Genomic DNA, 24,739 nt, shown 5'->3' on the forward strand with positions numbered 1-24,739 from the left:
CGGTGCGATGCGTGGAGCTGGACAGCAGCTGTGAGGTGCGGTGCATGCCAGTTGCCGGGTTGCCTACCAGGATCCCATCCTCGTACCTACTATAATATAGTGGATTTAAAACATTGCAGAGAGGAGATCATAGTGAGGACAGTTCTTTATTAGGGGCAGCATGGTGATGGCTGCTTCCACAAAAGACTAAGGACTTGTGGGCCAAACCTATATACAGCTCTAATCTCCCACGCTAGCTTGCCATTGGTTCATTCAAACAGGCAGGGGTCTGTGATTGGTGCAGGGCAGCAGGTATTTGGATCCCACTACCCATTGTTATACAGTCCCCAAGCTCTGCTTTCCTGGCTCCAATGAGCCGGCAGGAAGTACATACTTTAAGGCACATACATAACAACATGGGTCTTTTTCACACAGGGTAAGTATTCCAAAATGACTGCTGGCCAGTTACTGCCCAGTAACGGGTTTCTTCTGTCATTTCAGACAGACCCATTATAGTAACTGGCTGCTGCTGGAATACTTTTACCTTTTCAGACTACCCTGGAGCTGTCCCAGTAGCGGGGCGTGCCTGAGGCATCATTATTGAAGACTGCTTCCATGTGGTTTTCAATGCCTTCTCTGAGATCTGAATTGCTACAGCAGGCTGAGAAATGCCCCATAGTACTTCCGGGAGCGCCAGTGGTTTTTGCACCCTTTTTTGCCAGCTGGCACAGGATCTCTGCTTTTCTTTTTTTTAAAAAAAAAATTGGTCTAAGAGCGCCAGCCTAGGCTCCACAGAGATGCAGCAGCACCCAATCTCCCTATTCTGTCCTATGAGCACTAAGGAGACAATGGAGTGCATTCTACCCTATGGGCCCATAGAACAGAATGATCTCCATTGTCTCCTATGGGCCCATAGGATAGAATGGGAAGATTTAAAGTTTAAACCCCTTCTCTAGGGTCACCTGGTTCAACTGGATGTGAGGTGGGAAGAGAGCTTGCTGTCATCCAGAATCTTCCTCAGACACAGCCTCTTGATTGGTTGGAAAGGGTCGAGGTCTATGGCCTGCATTTCTATAAAATATAGTCTCCACCAGTGCCCAAACTGGCTCTTTTACACATATTGTGCAGCTCCCAGAGTCTTAAGTGCTGACCCAGATAGGTGACTACTTCCGCTGTGTGTGTGGTGGGAAAGGAAGGTAAAAATAGGCAGACTTGCAAGCTCTTCTCCTCCACCACTGATGTTGGCCACAGATCTAGAGTGGGGAAAGATGTGCAAGAACCAAGGGAGCCACTGGAAGGAGAGGTGGAATTAAAGAGGGCAGTGCAGTGTCCCCTCTTAGTTTCGTAGCTCTTGTAGGAGCTGTATTTACTAACCCTGGTGTCAAGGCAAAGAAAGATGCATAATAATGCAAATGGTGGTCAGTGATTTATATGGTACATGCATTTCCTTCTCCCACCAGTGGCAAAAATAATCCCTAACCTTTTCCTTATGTTAGTCTTATGGGGGCTGCCCTTCCCAGCTTTTGTTTAAAAAAAGTCTCCTCCTAGCTTGGTGATGTTGTAAAGTGCATACATATTTTATCTTTCTGTGCAAAGAAAGTATTAGGAGCTTTAATAAAGACGTGTCTGTATATTTGTTTATGTCTTGCGGCTCTCAAACATCTGACATTTATTCTATGTGGCTCTTACATAAAGCAAGTTTGGCCACCTTTGGTCTACAATCAATGCCAGACCATACCCCCTTACCGCATTCTACCTTCCTGCTCATATTTGTGTTACCTGCTTTGCTTCATGGAGTTATGCTGTTGTAAACTGGATTGACTAAAGCTGTGGATGGTGCTGTGTATCAAGAGAGCTAATCTTCTTGTTTTCGGTGTACTTAGAACTGCCACTGTACTATATTGTTTTTAAAATCTTTTTCTTCAATCTTTTCAATAAAGTTTTCTTTTATGATGTGTTGCTGTGAGTTCTCAGGCAAAACCCCTGGTAAATTTGGCTATGTTCCGCAGAGGGGCTTGTTCCGCAGACTCAGGTCAGAGACAAGGGAACAAAACTCTCAGACCGAGGAAGGTCAGCCTTGATAGTAGGGTGAGCCACAAGGGGAAAAGCATTCCAAAGGAGAGAAGCCACCACTGAGAAAGCCCCGTTTTTGTTAACCACTGACCTCACCTCTGAAAGCAGATCAGAGCTAAGTATATTGCATGTGCACTGGCTTGGGGTGCAGGCATGGCTTTCTCTGTGAATCAAATCACCCACAGCCAGTTTGATGCAAGGGCAAAGGAGGCAGGGAATGAATACAGCCTGGTCCAAAATTCAGCTGAGCCATTGGACAGCACTACGCCAACCATCAGAACCAGCTCCCCTCAAGCCTACAGCACTGGGATAATAACACTGCCCCTACCTTATGTGGCTGTTGTGCTGAGATTATTTAAGTGAAGTGATTTGCAGGTTTAGAAAAAATGCTCTATAAATGCTAAGTACTGTTACAGGGAGCTCCATTCCTCTTCATCTTGCGCCATATGTAAATAAACCAATTTTAATAATCCTAGTTTCCCCTTCCCGGGGGCTGTGAAGATTCCATGAGCTACCCGAAAGTATTATATAAATGCTAATTGCTATCTCTTGCAGGCTTTAAGCAACGTACTTGAAGAAGCACCGTGCTTCTCCTAATCAGTAGTACGTATTTAATAACTGCACTACCAGCGTGCCTGACACTTTCCAACGCAGCAACGAAGCCTGGAGAGAATTCTGCCGCTCCTTTTGTTTATAGGAGATGGCGCCTTGATTTCAAAGAACCTTCCTGTTCTGTAGCTCCTCCGTAGTCCACTGTGCTCAGGTTCCGGTGAATTCCTAGTGGTCCAAAGAGGAACCGGTTCTCATTGATCAAAAATATCTCCTCCTTATGGCTTCTAAGTAGTCTAACATCTCCGCTTAGCCTTCTACCCGACACTGGGATTATGCGGTGCTTAAAAGGGACAATTTTTCTCCTTTCCCTAAGCCATCCGGGCAAGGAGCAAATGTTTTCCTTCTTGCTTCTGACCATCGCTGTAGCCAATCCTGTAGTCTTGCAAGACTTCTCATCTTCGTTGAGCGCACAAGCAGATCTCAGTACCCGAAGAAAAGGAAACGCCTCCATCCGGAAGCACAAGAGAGTTCTTTAGTTTCCGCCACCCCTTCATCCTCTTGCAAAGCTGATCGAAAACTGTACAGAGCCCTCTGCTGACCACAGCCGGTAGTCGAATGGGAAAGGAGAGCGGACGAGAATAAAACCGCCTTCCTTCGAGCACGTGTCTTATTCGACAACGAAGGCAGTTACTGTAGAGGCGTATTATTACTTCAATTAAGGCCGGTTTGCCGTGTCGGAATGAGCCATTCACAAGATGAAGCATCTTAGGGCCTAATTTCTCACGGCACATTAAATTTTAATTTATTCGTGGATCGAAGGGCATACTTAACAAGCACTCCCCTTTGTGGCTCACAATTAAAGCCGCAAAATAATTCAGATTTTTTTTAAAAAATCTAAATAAAACGCTTGCTGTTCAATCCCCATTAAAAGCCAAAGCAAGTGAAGCAGAGTTTGTAGCACCTCATACAAACAATACTTTTAAAAATATGTACATCTCATATACTAAAACATCTTATACAAGAGTCTCTAAGCCTTGCTCTAGAAGAACAGGGGTGGCTAAACTGTGGCTTTAGAACCACATTTGGCTCTTTCACACATATTGTGTGGCTCTCAAAGGCCCCACCACACCCTCAGCCAGCTAGGAGACCTTATTTCTCTCTTTCAGGGTTTGCTTTGTAGAAAAAGCCCAAAAGGAACTCAATTGCAAATTAGATCACACCCCCTGACATCACCATTGTTTTACACAGGGTGCTTTTGTAGAAAAAGTCCAGCAGGAACTCATTTGCATATTAGGCCACACCCCTGGACACCAAGCCAGTTGGAACTGTGTTCCTGTGTGTTCTTGCTAAAAAAAAAAGCCCTGCTCTCTTTAAATCACTTCTCCAAGCCAAACCAGCTGGTGGCTTGGAAAACGTATTTAAAGTTAAAGTTGCTTTCTTACCACCTTTCCTCCTTCCCACCTCCCCCATCTATTTGCCTGCCTGCCTTACTGTCTTGCAGGTCTGAAACATCTGATGTTTATTCTGTGTGGCTCTTACATTAAGCAAGTTTGGCCACCCCTGCTCTAGAATAAACAAAGTTCATGTCATGTTAGGGCTAGTCTGAGGACACTGAGTTTACCTATACATGTAAGTGCAGACAAGTCCCAACCAATTTATGGGGCTTTCAAGGCAAGTGAGAAGCAGAGGTGGTTTGCCTTTTGCCTCTGTCAAGACCCAGACCTGGGCCTCCTCTGAGTCACTGTGCCTTTGACTAGCCAGCAGTGCTCATATTTGTGGGTCCTTGAAGCTAGTGCACACAAGAAACCAGGCCTTTTCTTAAAATAATAGGAAATAGGTGTGCTTAACAGGAATAGATAACACTACTGGGCAGCATAGTCTACTTAGTCAAACAACACCAAAATAATAAAAGCTGACTTCCATGCCATATGCATTAATACCTGATGGATGACACAGCTGCAGAGTTTCATTGTCCAAAATCAGAAGTTTATGTATGCCTTTGGCGAATGCTTCCAGTAAACCAACAATCCCCTCCCCCTGGTTAATCTCTAGCCCAGTTATACCTCCCCCCGCCCCCCGCCCACAGTGTCAGATGAAATTTCAGATCCAACCAGAGCTCATATTCAGAGGAATTCTCTAGAAAGTTACATCATTGTTCCTACTCCCGCCTCTCCTTCAGGCCTCATTTTTGGCAGGAGCAGAATTCCGGAACCTCTAAATTTTATTGTGCTCTTTCTTGCTTACCCCCCCTCCCCAATACTTGCTTCTGGCCTCCATTGTTCAAACCCCCTGTGAGAATTTTGCTGAACTCTTTGCTGAAGATTTGATAAACTTTCTAATATTTTCCCACAAAAAAGGGGGAAATAACCAAAACATATAAACAGACAGATGTAACTCTTCATCATGCCACTATGGCCACATAGGAGAAAGTAATTTTAAAAATATGATGGGAGTAAGGCTTTATTATGACAATTGTAATTTAAGAAGCATTTAAAGTAGATGCTGAGCTGATATAATTAAGTACACCTTCCGTTGATGTCAGAGGTGTGTGGCAATGGCATATGCAAATGAGTTGTGCTAATGAGCTCTGGCACCTCTTTTTCTATTAAATGACCCTCCCATTTCACAGCTCCTGAGGTTTGTTTGTTTTTTTAAGCCTAATTACCATTGGTTCTAGCCTTCAATGAGTTAAGAGTCTGTGGACATAACAGCTTAATTGCAAACACTTGCAAAGCTGGAATAGGTTCACCCTTGAAAGGAGACAAGTTGCTTTGCTGAAGAGGCAGGTGGGGAGGTGTCTCCCAACTCACTTCCAAGATCTGACAAAATCTGATTAGATAATGCTGCGTTCCTTCCTACACTGATCTTGGGACACTGGCAAGTAGAACAGACACATCTTTAAATTGTGCATTTTATTGCTACACAGGCTAGAGACCACTTTGTCAAATGCAAGAATTTAGTCCTCAGTCAGTACATACAAGTATCATATTGTATAATGTCAATATTTATATTATAGATTATATCTGTATTTATATCATAGGTAAATTACATTATACATTGATTGAAGAATAGCTTCACCAATTTAAGAAAGTGGGCCTTAGGCCACAAAAGCTTATGTCACAGCAAATCAGTTAGCCTGTTAATGAGTACTAATAATCTATGGAACTGAATCCTTATCCTCCCTCTCTTATAGGGTTGCCAGCTCCAGGTTGGGCAATGCCTCGAGATTTGGTGGGTGGCGCCTGAGGAGGGCAGAGTTTAGGGAGGGGAGGGACCTCAGCAGAGTACCGTGCCATAGAGTCCACCTTCCAAAGTGGCCATTTTCTCCAGGTCAACTGATCTCTGTTGCCTGGAGATCAAGTATAATCCCAGGGGATTTCCAGCAACCACCCAGAGGTTGGCAGCTCTACTCTCCTGCATCCATATAGATGGTTCTAAATTCTGGATGGTGCTATCAGGGCTTTTTTGAGCAGGAACACCCAGGAACGTAATTCCGGCTGGCTTGGCGCCAGGGGGTGTGGCCTAATATGCAAATAAGGTCCTGCTGAGCTTTTTCTACAAAAAGCCCTATGTGAAACAATGGTGATGTCAGGTTGTGGCCTGATATGCAAATGAGTTCCTGGTGGTTTTTTTCTACAAAGCCCTGGGTGCTATCTGAAGGTTTCTAAATTCTGGAAGGCATTCTTCAGCATGGGACAAGTTGAAGGGGTATATACTGGTATGGGCATTGTAGAATTAGAACAGTACCAAAATGGAACCTCTGTGCATCCTGATTGCACAGATGTCCACTCTCTGTGCTGCTTTCTGTGTAGACAGCAAAATTAGGAAATCAAATGCTGCGGCCTGTACTTCAGACAGCTGTGGGGCGGGCTGCCTTTTTTCCAGTGCCTAAACAAAAATCCATGCAATTAAGGAAAACATCGAAATGCATCTGTTTAGGAAGAGGTCTGGACTAGAAGTTTCCTTCTTTTTTTGTATTTAAGTGTGTGCGTGAATGCCTGGATGTCATGGTAGATTTTTGGCAACCCCTAGCGGGGTTTGGATGTTCAGAGAGGTGACTTGCTAACATCTGCATCTGCATCCCGGTATTCCTAGTAGGAGATCTCCCATCCAAGTACTCACCAGGGTGAGATCTGGTGAGACTGGGCTTGCTTCAGCTGTCCAGGTCAGGGTAGCTAGAAGTTTCCTTCTTGATGTGCTAGATTTCTGCTTGCACGCATTAAATACTGGTGGCGCAATTGGAAGTGGCCACTTTCCCTCTTATTTGGATATTTCAGTCAATTTTTTATTCCCAAAAGGGACTCAAAATATCATTCTTCCTCCTTCCATTTTATCTTCACAACAAATGTGTTTGAGTGTGTGACTGGCCCAATATTATCCAGCAAGCTTCTGTGGCTGAAAAGAGTTCTCTACTTTGGTCTCCCAGATTCTTGCCCAGCACTCCAACTGCTATACTACACTGACTTCTTCTGCCTGGAATGTCTAAGGTGCAACCCAACAGCAGCACCACCTAGTACTCTTTTGGTCAAACCTATTTTATCATTTCACACAGGATGCAAAATTAAAGGTTTAAGACCCAGGCCTAGAACCTCTATCCTCTCCCCTTTAATTAGAGTTGCCAGCCTCCAGGTGGGGTCTGGAGAGCCGGTACCAGAGACTTGAGCATGTACCCGTTGATCTGTGATTGAATTCTTTGTACTGTGGCTCCAGTTAAAACAGCACTGAGAGAAGACTGACGACGTGTGCACTAAGTGTTTGTTTACACTTTTTGTGTGTGAGTGATAATTCAACCCCCGGAGAAAAGGGCTGCTTTGAGGGATGGATTCTATGGCATCACAGCATGCTGAGGCCCCTCCCCTCCCCAAACTCCGCCCTCTCCCAGACCCACCCCCAAAGTCTCCAGCTATTTTCCAACACAGACCTGGCATGGCAACCCTACCTTTAAATGGCTTTTTAAAAAATCATCTAGCCCGAATAGGGTTGCCAGGTCTGTATTGGAAAATACCTGGAGACTTTGAGGATGGATCTGGGAGACGGCGAGGTTTGGGGAGGGGAGGGGCCTCAACGTGGTGCAATGCCATAGAATTCACCCTTCAAAGCAGCCATTTTTTCCAGGGAGCTGATCTCTGCCAGCTGGAGATCAGTTGTAAAGTGGGAGATTTCCAGGCCCCACCTGGAAGCTGACAACTCTAAGCCTGAACAAAAGTTTCAGAGAACTCAAAGCTTGCACACTACCATTATTTTGGTTGGCCTTGATGAAATGCGCTATATGGTTAGTTTTACTTTTAAAATACCTGTATAGAACTTGGATAGTTGGTTGTGCTTTAAATATGAGACTGTATTTAAATAATAATATGCTCCACCTGCAAAATGATGCCAGCCCTTCAGATAGATCAGGATTTCCCCATCTCATTCCACTTCAGGGATACACTAGGCTTTGTCTACAGTGTTACACAGTAGTAAGAGATGCCCCCCCCCTCTTTTTTTAGAGGACATATCCTCTCTTTTTGATGTTTGTCCTCTTTTGGGCTCTTTTAATAAACTAATGAAAATGTCCTCTTTTTGAGTTGGAAGGTTATTCCTAATTGGTAATTATCACAGTTTAATAGTAGGGTATTTAAAATGAGCTTTGTAAAATGAACTTTAGTTAGCGCTGGTTTGAAGTACTCAGTCGGGAAATCTGTCCTCGTTTTTGCTTTTCAAAATACGGTAACCCTATTAACACGGGAGAGAACCAATACCTGCCCAAAGTCCGACCTAACCTTCCAATGCCTCACTGCCTTTTGCTTGGCAACTATTTTTCTCCTGTCGAATCAGACTTTTGCAGCACAAGATTATACAGCTCGTCTGCGACCAGCAGAGGGCTCCGTTTATTTCCCAACAAGGAAGGAAGACCATCGAGTCCCTCTCTACCCTATTCGGCTACTGAGTCCTACGGCCGAGCTTTAGAAATCCTACGCTCAAAAGTCTGGAATGGACACTGAATGGTAGCTGGATCCGCTGCCTGCCCTTCTGAAAGCGAGGCAGGAAGCAGTGGCGCTGGGCTTCCTGCCGCATACACGATGCCCGACCGAGGTGAGAACTGGTGCAGGCTATTTTTCCTTCCTCCCCTCCGCCGCGGCAGCCATTAACTGGAACAAACGTTTTAGGTGAGGAAGCCGGGGCGCTTCGAGGATACTCTGTAGGGGGAGCCGCATCCCTACAGAGGGAGGGACCATGGCTTGGTTGTAACATGCAAGCGTCGCAGGTAGAAGAGCGTTAAGAGGTGACATATCCAGACAGCTGAAACATTAGGGACGTGGGGAAGCCCCCTCTCTCCCTGAAACCTCGCAGAGCTGTCCAGAGTCGACAGTACCGAGCTAGAAGTGGATCTATGTGTATCCATATGGAGTGTTAGGAAGGAGCCGTGGTTCCCAGTTTCCTTAGCTACGTGTACCATCTGCTGCAGGGGTTGGCTCTTTAGAACGATAAATGTACCTGGCTTATTTATGCTCTCTCTGTGTAAAAACATGATTAACTATTAAGGCAATTGTCATTTTTACCCACCCCTGCTGCCCCAGGATGGCAGGTGCTGGTGTTTTTGTTTTTTTCTTCACAAAGGCCATGGGAAGTAGGTGAGGACTTAGCTGTGGTGATGGTCCCAAAGGCCACCTGCATGAATAATATTCAGCCTAAATGAATTGCAGACTGTTTGATGCAATTCAATGCTGCCACCATTGACATTCAAATGCCAACCCCCCATAGGCTAACATGGCATTACTGTGTAAAGCCAGTTTTTAGCACTGTGTGGGCAAATTACCTAAAAGCTCATTCATACTTTTGCAAAAAGCATTTAGTTCAACCTTCCTGGGTTTCTAATAATTCAGAATGCTAGCAGAAGACCAGGTGTTTGAATTGTTCTCATACAGCAAATGTGTTGGCTAGGATCCAAAATGAAACCTTTTGCTAACGAAAGAAGCTGCATATTTACAACAGAAATAATATTTATTTTTTTGAACAGGGGGGCTCTGTCATGTCATAAACTGCCTTGAAACTCATCTGTTTCAAAAGTGGTTTGTCATGCTGGATGATGACTTGCTGTCTGAGAAACCAGTCTGTGTGGGTGCAGCTGGTTTGTGTTTAGGCACCTAAAAAGCCAGCAGAGCAGGATGAATGGTTCTAGCCTACCAGTTTTCCCCCCTGGCATGCTGGCTTTCTTCATGCGAGATAGAAAAGCTCTATTGTGCTTTTTCTAAGCACAGAGATCAAGCTGCGAAAGCTAATAATAAAAACAGTTTATAAGTGTTTTTAAAGACATGTCTTTAAGTGTATTTACTAAACATCAGTTGACATAAATTAGTTTCCCTTTAACACCTTTTAAACTCTGTTGTATACACAATCACGTCTCAGGATAGTTATACAGTAACTCTTTTTCTATCCTCTCTTTACAAGCTTATGGGTGAACTATTTGCATTATAGTTTTGGATAGAAAATCTGTGGTGTCAGCAAATATATAAAATCATGAACCTACCATATACTGAATTAGACCATTGGTCTCTATTATATTCAGGGTCTCAGGGTGAGTTTTTTTCGCATCACTTACTACTGAATCCTTTTAATTACAGGGATTGAACCTGAAACCTTCTGCATGCAAAGCAGATGCTCTACCACTGAGCAACCCATCTTGGATACAGTCCCATTCACTTGCTCTCAAGAACATTAACATAATCTCACTGCTATGTGCCCATACACCTGAATTATAATCCAATCTCAAACAAATGTTGTACCATTTGACGTAATAATTCCCGTTCAAGATACTGGGAAAATAATGTCCTGTGTCTGAATTCTATTCTTTTAGATGTGGATGAAATGTTGACCCCAGGCAAAGAAGTTAAACAGCAAGACCTCATGGAGGAAGGCAAGGCCAGGTATTCCCCCCGCTTGAAGGGCCTTTTGGAACTAAGCAAAACTGGAGTGTCAGGAGAACATATACTCAAGAGAAAAAACACATGCACTGATTGTGGGAAGACATTTTGTCGCCGTTCTGACCTTGTTCGGCACCAGAAGCTCCACTCGGGAGACAGACCTTTTGCCTGTACCAAGTGTGAGAAAAGTTTTGTTCAGAGCACCCACCTCATTGCACATCAAAAAAGCCATACAAAAGAGAAGCCCTACATCTGCCCTCACTGTGGGAGAAGCTTCAACCAAATATTAAATTTCACTAGGCACCAGAGGACCCACTCAACGGAGCCACCGTTCAAATGCAGTGACTGTGGGAAGACTTTCAGCCGCAGCTCCAATCTTATAATGCACCAAAGGGCACACACAGGAGAACGGCCTTACAAATGCTTGGACTGCGGAAATAGTTTCAGCAGGAGTTCAACTCTTATAACACACCAGCGGACCCACACAGGTGAGAAGCCCTATAAATGTCAGGATTGCTGGAAAAGCTTTAGCAGGCGTTCTACTCTTATTATGCATCAGAGAATTCACACAGGGGAGAAGCCTTATCAGTGCCCTGACTGTCCTGAAAGCTTCAGTGTGAAATCAGGTCTTCTAAGTCATCAGAGAATCCACATGACTGAAAAACCCTATCAGTGCCTAGAGTGTGGCAAAAACTTCTGTCGGAGTGCAGATCTCATTATTCACCAGAGAATTCATACAGGGGAAAAACCATATAAATGCAGTGAGTGTGGGAAAAAATTCAATACAAATTCACACTTGGTTACACATCTGAGGATCCACACAGGAGAAAAACCTTACAAGTGTCCTGAGTGTGGAAAAAGTTTTTCTTACAGCTCAGTACTTGTTGGACACCAGAGAGTCCACACGGGGGAGAAGCCTTATGTCTGTGCTGAGTGTGGGAAAACCTTCCGTAACAATTCACATCTTATTACACACCAGAGAGTCCACACGGGGGAGAAGCCTTATGAGTGCCATGAATGCGGAAGAAGTTTCAGCGTGAGTTCAAACCTTATTAAGCATCGAAAACTCCATGAACGAGAACGAGATGCGTCACTTTCAAGTTCTGAATGAAAACAGCAGCCACTGATGTTCGTCCTTAACAAATTTCTTGTGGCTCATTATCTGGAAATAGGATCCATATTCTAGGAAGGCTTAGTTGAATATCAGATTTATTCGCAAGAAAGAATGGCTGAAACAGATGTAAACTCAAAACAACAAACTATGTATGCAAAGTCTAATAGAGAAGGATCTAGTTTTGGGAAATCCTGATGAATAAATGGGCTTGGCAGAGTAGGGGAGTGATCTGTAGTACTCTGTTTACCTGAAAGGAAGAAAGGGTCCTTCTTTCTACATGTGTCATCAGGAGATGGGAGAAAGTTTTAAATTCGTGTACAAGTCAAGACTTTTTGAATTACTGTATATAATTTTATGACCTTTTTGAGGGGATAGTCATTTTCAGAATTGCCTGTCAGATAAGTATAGTAAATTCAAATTATCTACAAAGGAAAAAAACACACTATCTCAGAACAAGTTATGCAAATTAAGTATATTTTGTTCTGTTTAAAACTATTATTGTGACAAGGAGCAAAATAAGAGAGTAGAAAGGAGGGGAGCAGGGGAAGGCACGGGGTGCCAGAGTGCAACACAGATTGGTGATAAGGTCATCGCACACTGATAAATCTCTAGTACTAAAGCTGGTTAACAGTTGAGCAAAACCAAATGGGAGCAGAACAGCTTTAAGAGTCTCAAACAATTCCTTTCCAGGCTGTGCTGCCTCTCCTACAGCAGGTTTCACTGGATTGCTTGAAGTTCCTTCCCCAGGCTTCAGCCCCCAAATCCCCCGATATTTCCCAACCTAGGATTGGAATCCCTGGATTATTTGCCAGTGAAGAGGAAGGCCTTTTGACAAAAAAGCACATAAGGCCCTGCACAAGGAGGAAGGGTGTTTACTCCCTGAAACTGAGAGTGAGGCTGCTTTTGAAGGGAGCTGATCCCTTACCCCAAGGTTGTGGTTGGGCTGCCAATCTCCAGGTGAAGCCTGAAGTTCTCCCAGAATCACAACTGATCTCTAGACTACAGAGATCAGTTAATCTCGAGGCAATTTTAGAGAGCACACTATGGCATCCAACTTCTACATATTCCAGGAATTTCCCAGGCTGGAATTGGCAACACTAGCTATGGTGAGTCTCTTCTGGTCTCCATCAGGTATTGAAGCAGGGACTGGAATCCAGCTGGATAGTAACACTTGTGAACTTCTTTTCCAGTCAGTTGATTTTTCTCTCTCTCCCCCATGGTACACCCTGTGTTAATGTGCCTTATGTTGTAACTGTTCTTTTACTTCATCCATTGTCACACTATTTAATAAATTTGTCTTTTTTGTTCTCTCTGCCTGGATCCTTTACATCTCATATTTGGCTGTTCAAGAAGACAGTGTAATAGCTGATGTACATTTTTATGTTTATATGCCATTGCCCCTTTAAGACTGAACCATGTGGCGGGGGGAGGGGGAGGAGAGATGGCACTTAGAGATGGCAATTAGCAGACTTCAGTACAAGAGTGATTTGATTTCAAAAGTGTTTTAGCTCATGTTTGGCGCTGTAAGCCAAAAGGTTTGTTCACCTAGGGTGCTCCACTTCAATAAAAACACATCAGGAGAGATTCCTTCCGAACACAGCAAAACTTTTATTTGAATAAAAGCAGACCCCAGCAGAAGAATTGCCAAGGGGGTCCACTGAAAACATTATGGTGTTAGCTTTTATAGTATGCAATAAACAACTTTGCAAGCATGCACATTAGCTCTGACCTGCAAGCCCAGTCTGGTCAGATCTTGGAAGCTAAGCAGGGCTGACTGGCAGATACTTGGATGGGACAATACCTGGGCCAGGAGGCAAGCAGTATCAAACCACTTCTGTGAACATCCTCCATGCCCGTTGCCAGAAGTTGCCATGACTTCCAGGCATACACACAAACAAACAAACGTACACAAAAATAAACATGCACCTTATAGCTTCAAATAACAAGCACATATTTCTTCCATTCTTATTTTGGGCCCCTCAAAAGTTACCTTTGTTCTCTTATCTTTTCTTGTGCTTAGCGAGCAAGTGGCACTGTGGTGAGAGAACACATCTACCAGAGAACAATAGCTTCAGTTTTCAGCATATTTTCATACATGGGGTCATTCTATTCTCATGTTACATCATCTAGTTACAAGTCAGCAAGCCAGAATATAACCTTTTTATTTATTGAAACACAGAGACCATTAGTTCCTCTGTGTTCAGTATTCCCCCCCCCCACCCCGGAAAATTAAATGTCTCTTGCTGTATTAAAAATAACAAAGTTGGGTGCAGAGTAGACCCAACTTAATGTTAACTGCCTGCAGTGCTCTGCAGAGTCTATCAAAATGGTGTTACTATTGCTCATCAGTGTCCTCTTAAATAAAAGTTAACATTTTCTACGCAGCCTACTTTCCCCCCTGATGGGAATGTAACATTTTGAAGAGCCAGCAAGGAGCAGTAATATCGACATGTACCTCATAACTGCCTGAAAGTTGGTTTCAGAAAAGACTAAGGAACGAATTCACAGTGCAAAAAGTCAGCGTCTAGGAGAGCCAACGTGAAGACAGTGAAATGCAAAATTATTCCCCTCTGTATAAACTGTCCAATAAGTAGTCATGTCCTTAGATTTTTTTAGCAGCTAAACAGCTGATCACAACATCCTGGAGGGCCAAGCTCATCATAAATCCAAATCCAGTCATGAAGAGGACTACACCTACAGAGCTGGGGATGAAGTATAACAGCTGTTCCACAGAGACAAAAACAGCTGCTAGTAGCCTTATGTCACTTGACATGGGTGAAAGTTCAAGACAGATCTCCAGCACCACCTCTGTTCCCCAGAGAAAAAGTGCATCCAATGGAGGCAGAAAACAGGTTGCTTACCTGTAACTGATGATCTTCGAGTGGTCACCTGTGCAATCACACACTTGGGTTGACCATAGCTTTTGCAGATTTATCCTTCTTTACCGCCGCCCTGAATGGACCTCGTTGCGCTTTATCCACTTTTTTACCTCAGCGTTTCCACCTCGTAACTACAAAAATCTCTTCAGAATTCTTTCCATTTAGTCTCTGTCAAAAAAAAACACCCTGCAAGGCAGGTGGGGCTGAGAGAGCTTTCACAGAAGCTGCTCTTTCAAGGATAAGTCTGCAAAAGCTATGGTCAACCCAAGTGTGGGACTGCACAGGGACCACGAAGAAGATCCCCCAAGATCCATAAGGATTAATTTAATCTTCTCTGATATCACCATGAAATCCTTCAGCAATGCTTGGCAAGGGCAAAGCAACCCGAGCCAGAACAAACACAAGTCCAAACGTTATGCAGAGGGCAGCTTCCTTGCCAAAAGCAGAGTCTCACACTGTTCCATTTTCTTCAGGTCGCCTGCCGTACCTCACCTGCTTTTTCCTCAGGTAACACCAACTGCCATTTTATTGATCGAATTCTTTGTTAGATAACACAAAGTGGACTGAAGATGCACAAAAATTAATGATGTTAAGTTTCTGAAGAGCTGAAAACTCTGGATTCTTTTGCTGCAACTAACATACTCTTTTTTGATCTAGACAACAAAAACTAGAGATCTATTAGCTGCAAGATGTTCTGAACCATGTACCCTGACCAAAGAGGGAGTTGCTGGAGAGGGGAGGGTATTCTGGGCCTTTCAGAGTCAAGCCTAGAACCAAAGCAGTGGCAGTTGAGGTTCTCAACTGTTTCAGCTTGAAGGGAGTAGGTAGGGTGTGTGTAGAGCTTAAAAGGGCCCTTGTCCAATGTGAGCCATGCACAGCCCTCCCCGTGGCTACACCCACAGGTTTAATTTCTGCTGACATTATATTACAGTACTGGCATTCTGGGAAGAAGGAAACAATGAAGAATCATGGCCCAAATCACTTATTTACAACTTTTTTTTTTAACTTTATGGACACCAAATTTCAGCTGAAAGAGGGGGATTTGTCAAGAGTACAGGATAATCTGAAGATTACTTACACAAGATAAATGCCCCAATTTGACTTCAAACTGATACACCTTGTAAACCAGCACAAATTTATCTCAACCATTGTTAAAATAAAGCCTACCATGTATTCCCATCAGTTCTGTCCTCTCATGGCTTCTTGGATGGCATTTAGGCCTTGCTGATATTTTTTCCACGAGATGCTGTTTGCAGTACCTTCCCCCAAATGCAAGTGCTGTAATCTATACATCCCAAACCCACAGGTAAGACCGCAAGTTGTAGAGGAACCATTTTTTGTTAAAGAATGGAGAACACTGCAAGCAGTGTCAGATCCAGTAGCAGCTCAGCTCTGTGCCTGTGAACATCACAATTTCAGCCAAAAAAAAAACCCAAAAGAAAAAATAAAGCTAGTCATTGAGAAACTGGCCACCAGCTTCCAGATAGTGATGGGAGTTGTAGTGCCAAAAACAAAGGTTATCAGAAAAGCCTGACCCGGATTATCACCAGAACCACTGTCCATCCCTCATTCTATTTGCAATGGAAGCTCCAGTTGTGGCAGATATAACTCATCAGGAAAGGAAAAAAAAAACAGCCACCAGCTTCAGGATGATTGTAAGAGACAGGTTCAAATCCTCCTCCTGCCACAGAGGCTTGCTAAGTGACTGTGGGCCAGTCACGCCCTCTCAGCCTAAGTGAGGGTTATTGTGAAAGTAAAATGCTGAGGGGAAAGAATGCTTTAAAAGGCACTGGGGAGAGAAAGGGGGTATAAATTTCCTGCATTGTGCAGGGGGTTGGACTAAATGACCCTGGAGGTCCCTTCCAACTCTTATGATTCTAAATGAAGTAAATCTATAATATAAAAAGAATGGGCATGGCTGTCTGCCCATCTGTGACAAGCATAATTCAAGAGAGATTATGCAGTGTAAATTGATGCCAACAGCATGAGACACAATGTACTAAGACTACAGAAATCTGAAACAAGCAGGTATCAGATATGATACAGAATGCAGATACAAAGCAGAAAATGTATTACATCATTAAATATAAAGGAGCAAAATGCTAGCACGTAAGTAGAAAATAATGCAGCGATAGCAAGATAATATATACAGAGTATACACCCTATACACAGTCCCTCTCCCTTTATAAGCACCTCTCTGAACCATTCACAATCAGTTCCCTCTAAACTGAGTTAGTGTGAGCTAGCTCATAGTTTTTTAGCCTCTGGCTCACACATTTTTGTCTTAGCTAAGAAAAGATGGCTCCAGAGCAAACTAATTTATGCAGTAGCCAAATCGCTCACTCATAATTTTAATGCCAGTAGCTCATGAAATAGAACTTTTGCTCACAAGATTCCACAGCTTAGAGGGAGTACTGTTCACAATTAATATATAGCTTTACTATGGATATAGAAATGCCCTCTTGAACAACTGGTTGTAGAATAATATGCATAGTTTGCACTGCAGATTAATAAAAGGGTTTGTCTGTCCATCCACCTTTTTGTAGCAAGGGTACTTTTTCAGTAATCAAAGGAAGGATTTTTAAAATTGGCCACTAGCTTTAAGATTATTGTGAAAGCTACAGTGCCAAAAATAGAATCAGAATATCCTGGCCCAGATTAGCTCCACAGCATCTCTTTGCAATTTGTGGTGGAAGTGAGTTTACTCTCTAGAAGTCAAGAAGGTAGACACAGCACAGACAGGGAGACTGAAGAAAATCCCCTCCTTCAGACTATTTGCCAATTAAGAGGCCTTCTTGAAGATAATGTTCTTTGGAATAGGAAATAGCAAGGGAAGATCTTGGGGGGCAGGAGGAAGTGTATTAAAAACACTTCTTACCGGAAGGAAATACAGCCAGATACCATTTTGGGGGTTAGCCCACAGAGCGTGTAGGGGAAGAACCCCTGTAAAACAAAACTAAGTAAAATTATCTATGGCTGGCAAACAGAGCACATAGGGTCCTGTCCAGTAATTTATAAATAGAAAAATGAAAATATTAAAATGGCAAAAAAAGTATCAACACAAAATTCAAGATTTTATACAACACCAAGAACTACATACTACTGTTAATATTAACTACGAAATGCTGGAACAAGGAACTATTGACAATGTAGAACTGTGTTGAATGTTATGCTTCGGCCTGCATGCAGAAGTTCTTATGAGTCAATGTTGTCTCCCAAATTCATGCCAAAGCTTATGAGATTCATTTTCCGAGTACATAATCCACTTCACTATGTGTGTGTGGGGGAAAGTAGTGAGACCTTTCATGGGTGCCCGTGAATCAGCAGTTCAACAAACTGAACAATCACAGTTTGCAGACCTCCTTTTCAGGTCAAGTAATCCCTTGCTGTGTGAGAGGAAAAAAATCACAGTGAGTACATGCATGAATTAGCATCATTCATGGCCAACAACCCTCTCAGCTTCAGCGCAAGTTAAAATCCCTGGCTCAACATGAGAGATCTGACAAGGGAATGCATGAGTTCTCCCAACATACATGTTACATGCTTCCAGAATTGTTTGAAGATTAATTCTTTGAAAACTCTTTGTGTACTAGGAGATATATATAAAAAAATTCAAGAATGGTAACATTAGAGAAGTAACAGATGCCATGCAATTTCCTTGTAGACTAAAACTTACATAGGTATGTATGACTGCAAGATCAGTTAGAATGAGGATTATAGAATTTAAAAGCTGCATTAAAACTGGCAAGATTTCAGCACCTCTGGTGAAACACTTCTCTGCTGCAAAACATACTGGCAGGAACTTCAATTCTGGGTAATTGAGAAAGCCTCAGTCTCAGGATTTCAGCTTTACCAGCAGCTTAGGAAGAGAGAGGAGTTTTAGATTTTTACCCTCAAGACTATGGCTCCCATGGGTTTGAATGAGGGATTAGATCGGATGGTGGCATTCTAATATCTTTGTGGTGCTAAATGGTGGCATCAGGGGGTGTGGCTTAATATACAGATGAGTTCCTGCTGGGCTTTTTCTACCCAAAAAGCCCTGGTAAAAATAGTGCATGTATAAATAAATACAAAATACCCCTCTATTTACAAAGTGTGAATAAAAGATGAAAACAGTGCCATTATAAAACAATGTGATTGTTCTTAGTTTACGTTGTATGCGCTGTTAATTTACTCAGTATTGTGGTTATCTACAGCTACCACAGGTGTTCGTGATGAGGTTATTATGAGCGCTATATCAACACATGGCTGTTTTAGCATTTTTGTGAAACTTGGGGTTTGAAAACAAATGTTTACATGGGGGATTTTTTGGCCGAACTAATATGGTCAATTGGCCAGTTGGGATCTCTCTCTCAAACACATTTTCCGTATATGTATATACATGTGATGATGTTTACATTTTAATTTTCTCTCTTTTTTTGGAATTACATACCAATTTATTTGCAGTTGCCAATCTTTTTTTCCCCTCTCCTGTTGTGGCAACTTGCTTTACAATATGTAAGCTTCCAGGATGAGGTTTTAACAATAGCTACAGGCCTGCTGTAGCCCTTTCTTTATTATGCATTTTGGTGATGTTTTATCTTTGTGCGTTATATATTTTATAACCATTGTGGAAGACAATAGTCAAAATGCTTTTGGCCTTTTATTCATACTTTGTAAATGAAGGGGTATTTTGTATTTATTTATACATGCACTATTTTTACCAGGGCTTTTTGGGTAGAAAAGGCCCAGCAGGAACTCGTTTCAATATTAGGCCATACCCCCTGATGTCAAGCCAGCCAGAACTCTGTTCCTGTGAGTTCCTGCTCAAAAAAAAGCTCTGATTTTTAATATTTCTGCTTTCGAAATGTACATAAACTTGGGGGTGAGGGATGAATCCATAAGGCCAGGAATAAGTTTGAGTATTTTACTCTATATTTTTAAAGTATTTTGCATTTATATATGGGCTTGCTCTTCTGCAATTCTTTGTTTCTTGGACATGCTCCCAGCAACCACTCAATACAGGTCAAAGTTCACTTACTTGCTTGGAACTGGGCCCATTCCATCTGCTACACTCTCTTGGCAACCTCTTCTCTTGAGACAGTCTGAGTACACACATCAAGAAACTGCACCTGTGTGCTGGCATCAGCAGCGGGTGGAGCGGCCACAGACAGTCCACAGCCTGTAAAGGAATGGCAAAGAATTATTGTATGTGAGTGGTCAATGGTATTTGCAAAAAATGGAGCAAATCATTCGCTATCTCAAAACACTGTTATCATTAGGACTCCCAACCCTTAGGTCTCAGAAGGGTTCTCTCCATTTTCAGGGCTTTGATCTGGCCATCTGGAAGCCCCACCCCTGAACAAGGACATCATTGGGTGACGTCTCCAACTCAATGACATCGCCTGCAAGTGATGTCACCCCTGAGCGGCAACATTATGACATTCTAGTTTTTGGGGAAACTCTATGGTTTTGATTGCCCAAAGACTAGAGCATCAGTCCCAATGTTGGCGACGTGATGATATCACTTCTAGGTGATGTCATCACTTTGAGCACATGGCAGAAGATCCCAGGAAGGACCCAGGAGCCCCCTTGGAGACCAGGTAGGACCTGGCAACCTAGTTATAATGGACAAGGGAGGTTTTTGAAGATGTGGTTTGGGGAGGAATCTGAGACTCAAGGGTAGAGCATCTGTTCTGCCTGCAGAAGGACCCAGGTTCAATTCACAGTATCTCCAGTTAAAAAGATCAAGTAGTAAGTTACATGTAAACCTCTGCCTGAAACCATGGAGAGCTATTGCTGACAATACTGACCTAAGCAAGGGTCTGACTCAGTATACGGCAGCTTCAAAGAGACACCCATTTAAATCCTTTTGATTTCAGTGGAAGAGTTCAGGATGTCCCTTTCTCATTGTTTCTTACCTGTCTCCAGCTTTAAGAACAATTTATTTTATGCTACTTATTTCCTTTTATTTATAGCCTGCTGCTCTTACTGAGGCTCAAGGCAGGTGACAGAATAAAAGCAATATCCCCACCAAATCTTGTTGGTCTCTAAGCTGCTACTGGGTTCAAATGCAGCTGTTGTACTGCAGATCAACATGGCTCCCCTCTGAAACAATCACCAATGAATAATGGCATAACACAGAACTAAAATATAGCGTGAACAACATACTGCCTAAGGTGAATTTATATGACATTTCCACCCCCCAGCGCCCAAAAAGCCACCCTCACCCCTGTGCTCAAGCAAACAGCCCTTCAGCAAGCAAGAGAGGTGCAGCCCTCTTCAGAAGCTAGAGAGGAAGACATTTTGGTGACAGAAACCCACTTTCCCCAGCAGGAATCCCTTGCTGCTCCCCAACCTTCTCTCAAGTAGTGTGCAGAGCCTTTCCCTTTGGCGGACCACCACCACCTCCTGATCCGTCTGCCTCACTAGTGTGTTGCCGGGGAGTGGGGGGGCATGTGCTACTTTTATAATGTGAGCCACAGCAAGGTCCATAGGTAGGAACTAAGGCAATTGCTTTCTCTTAACTAAAACAAGCTTTTATTATGCTGGCAAAACTCTAGAGTAAATAAAGATTACAGGACTAGGGTGCAGACTCAGAAATGAAACAGAGAAAAGTTGCTAAATTGACTTAGAACTTATAGATCCTGGCATCTGATCTCGCCTTCTCAGCTGGGAGATTCAAACTGGTGCATGAGTAAAGAGGATGCCGTCCTTCAGATGGTCTCACTTCTGCCATGGTCACATGCACATATGCAGAAGGCATAGTTCCTTTACAGTCTTCTCTCCTACATGTGTACAATGGTCTTAATCAATCTGGGTCTGAGGGTGTGGCAGCAGCAGTCTGCCAGAACCTACACAGCCAATTGAGAAGCACTAGCGCAGGGGTGGCCAAACTTGCTTAACCTAAGAGCTGCATAGAAAAATATGAGGTGTTGGCTGGCTTGGAGAAGTGTTTTAAAGAGACAAATGCCTTCTCCAAGCCAATGACTGGTGGGGGCTTTGAGGGCCACACAATACGTGTGAAAAAGCCACATGTGGCTCTCAAGCCACAGTTTAGCCACCCCTGCACTAGCATATCAAATAGATACCACATTTTCACTTCTGAGAGACAAAATTTTTCCCAGTCTTGGTGCTGTTTTGAACACTGGTCAGTGTCCATAAACATCACTCTCTCTGTACTGCTCTCAGGTATACTATAATCAACATAGGAAGTGGAATTACAAAGGTAGAAGACAATGCAGTAAAGCAGGATAATACCTAGAGTAATCACTGCCGTAGGCAACAATTCTACTCCACTATAAAGGCGCCATCTTGGACTGTTGCATTCTGTTCCAGTTCTACTCACTTCATTAAAATGCCCTCCTGAATATTACTTGATGAGTCCGTATGGTAGAACTAAGCAAAAAACAACATTGGTTAAAAGGCCTGCCAAACAGTCAGAAATAAGGGGGCCACAGAACAAGATTAATAACAGCTATTATCTGACCCCAAGAGATCAGGAGACCACATCTTATTTTAAAGACAGAAGGGGACACATTAATTTGTTAAGAAAAGTCTGGGAACATCTAAGAAGCCCACACTTTCAGTCAACAAGGTTTTGGCAAGTAGGATACTCACCCAGTGAAGTCATGAGCTTGTAGTTCTTTCGCACAACATCCCAGTACAGGGCTTTTTCTTGACCATCCAACAAGGCCAACTCTTGCTCAGTGAAATATGCAGCCATGTCCCGAAACACAATCTGCAAACATCCAATGCATTTAATTCTAAACTAAATGTCTTGGCCACAATTCTTGGTCCTAGACAATCATGGAAATCACTATCACAATTCTGGCAAAAATTCTGGAACCTAAGAAAAGGAACGTATATATGAACATATGAAGCTGCCTTATACTGAATCAGACCCTTGGTCCATCAAAGTCAGTATTGTCTACTCAGACTGGCAGCAGCTCTCCAGGGTCTCAAGCTGAGGTTTTTCACGCCTATTTGCCTGGACCCTTTTTAGTTGGATATGCTGAGGATTGAACCTAGGACCTTCTGCTTACCAAGTTGATGCTCTACCACTGAGCCACCATCCCTCCCCAAAGGACTATGGGGAGGAGCTTTGGTATGTGAACTATGACACTCCAACAAATCAGGGCAGTGGCTTAAACGGTAATGGATTTGTTCTCTCCTGCATCTAGTACTAGCAGACAGGAAGGGTTAATGCAGCCTTGAGGTTCTAAAAAACGGTACTGGGAGCTGCCCAGGCAGTGAGTAAAATCATTACAGCTGCACATAGCCACTGGTTCTGCTTCCATGTTTGCCCTTTCCTTTGCAACTTCCATTAACTCATCTCAGCAGAGCTTGGGGAAGACAACTACAGACCAGCTGAAAGATGTAGCAACTTATTTATTTTATTATTTACTTCATTAGATTTTTATAACACTCCTTCCCCAGCAATTGGGGCTCAGGGCGGTTAGCAGCATCAATGTGAAACACAAAAATAAAAATATTATAGAAATTTAATGCACTGGCCCTCTGGCATGACAATTAGAGAAGGTGATAGTAGGCCAGTAAGACTGCATCAACAGAATGTCTGGAGGAGTAACTCTGTCTTACAAGCCCTGTGGAACAGGCTCCACAGGGCATGAGCCTCTTTAGACAGAGCATCCCACCAGGTTGGGGCCATGATCAAAATGCCTTTGTTCTGCTCCCTGATCTGGATAACCCAAGGAAGGCCCATCTCATCAGATCTCAGAAGCTAAGCAGGGCCGATCCTGGAAAGCACGTGAAAGGGAAGCCTCCAAGGAATACCAGGAGGCAGAGGCAGCTGTATCAAGCCAATTCTCTGAAAAACATCTAGGCCCCAATAGGGTTGCCAGAAATCACCATGGCTTCCAAGCACACAAGCACATACACACAACACTTTTTAAAAAAGTTTTGTTCTATACCTTAGTGAGCTGGTGGGGGTACTGACACAACTGAAACATGCAGAGTAAATGAAAATGCCACTGCTGTTCTCACTAAAAACACTAGTAGTTCAGGGGAAAAGTTATGGTATTAGTCAATATTTCTGTATTTTACACACACACACAAATCTCATTTCAATACCTATCCGGGGTGGTTCTTTCCATGGCTGTTAAGTAACCCAAATTCTAGCCTCTGGCAATGTTTTGGTAAGCGAAGATCAAATTTCATCAGCAATGCAAAAAAATTTCATTTGTTGTTTGCAATGGGGGGGGGGGGGCGGGAGGGGTCTTTGGTCTGCCGAGTAGTAGCCTGTTACACTACCGACTAGAAAAGAACCCTCCCAGTCAGTTCTTTCAAAGTGGTTTAAATTTGCAAGCTAATCACATCTATGTTGACACTGGTAAACAGCATCAACACCAAGGCTGAATCTACAGCATACTAAAGCCCTCAGAAGTTTAGCCTGGTGCCCCACATTACATTCGTCATGTTATAGGATAAAGTGAAATCTGAGACCCAATTTTTTCATATTTTTTCCTGCCTCCCCATCCCAAGCAGGACTATCATAATAAGCTACATACCTGAGGAAACTCCAGGGCCCTAGAGGACTGGGATTCCATAGGAAACCGTGACACCATTTTGGCTGCCTTTCAGGGTCAGAAGAGCACCTGTGGATGACAAGAGAGGCTTCATTCTTAGTTTCCTTTTGAAAAACCTTTCAAAGAGGCCAGATCACTGCACAGCTACTGAGAGGTCCAAGAGAAGCAGATAGAATCACACTCTCCTTATATGTTGCTGAGAAACAAAGAGTCAAAAGCTGTTCACTTCCAACAAAAGCAACACTGAAGTCTTCCCCCCCCAACCCCCCCCCCCCTGGATTACACAAACCACCACCTCTCTTAGCTACGGCCCATCATACTGCAACATGGATATTTGAAATACTTAACCTTACCATGTGGTTGTGGCTGAAAAAAATTAGCAAGCTATGCTCTCAGTTATCAAGAAATTTTCTTAGTGTTTGAAAGCCTTTGCAGAGCCAGCCCAGGAAAAGAATAATAGCAATAACTAAAGCAACACTAAAAGAATAGCAAGCAAGGAACAAAAAAAATCCTAGTGTGTGTCACCTCACCTGCCCCCCACCCCCATCATTCTCCAGTCCTGTCTTTCATTACCCAGGCAACACCCCTCCATCCCCTTAAACAGAGTTTGCTCAGGCATTTACAACAAAGAAGACCCTACAGTCTAGAGCCTTAAAAGATCGGACGTAGATACTTTTCCAAGCCCTCCGTCCTTCCCTTCCCTTTTACCCG

General features: G+C 43.2%; 1 protein-coding gene across 1 annotated transcript; it reads left to right on the forward strand.

Annotated features, from left to right (window-relative positions):
- The first annotated feature begins 7,779 nt into the window (after positions 1–7,779).
- Positions 7,780–12,930, forward strand: LOC132572360 (zinc finger protein 501-like). The gene is made up of 3 exons (XM_060239287.1): positions 7,780–7,876; positions 8,422–8,679; positions 10,442–12,930. The coding sequence occupies exons 2-3, from the start codon at positions 8,589–8,591 to the stop codon at positions 11,617–11,619; spliced, it is 1,269 nt and encodes a 422-aa protein (XP_060095270.1). The 5' UTR covers positions 7,780–7,876; positions 8,422–8,588; the 3' UTR covers positions 11,620–12,930.
- Positions 12,931–24,739: the final 11,809 nt, after the last annotated feature.

This window comes from Heteronotia binoei, chromosome 5, assembly GCF_032191835.1.
Source record: "Heteronotia binoei isolate CCM8104 ecotype False Entrance Well chromosome 5, APGP_CSIRO_Hbin_v1, whole genome shotgun sequence".
Taxonomy (NCBI): Eukaryota; Metazoa; Chordata; class Lepidosauria; order Squamata; family Gekkonidae; genus Heteronotia; species Heteronotia binoei.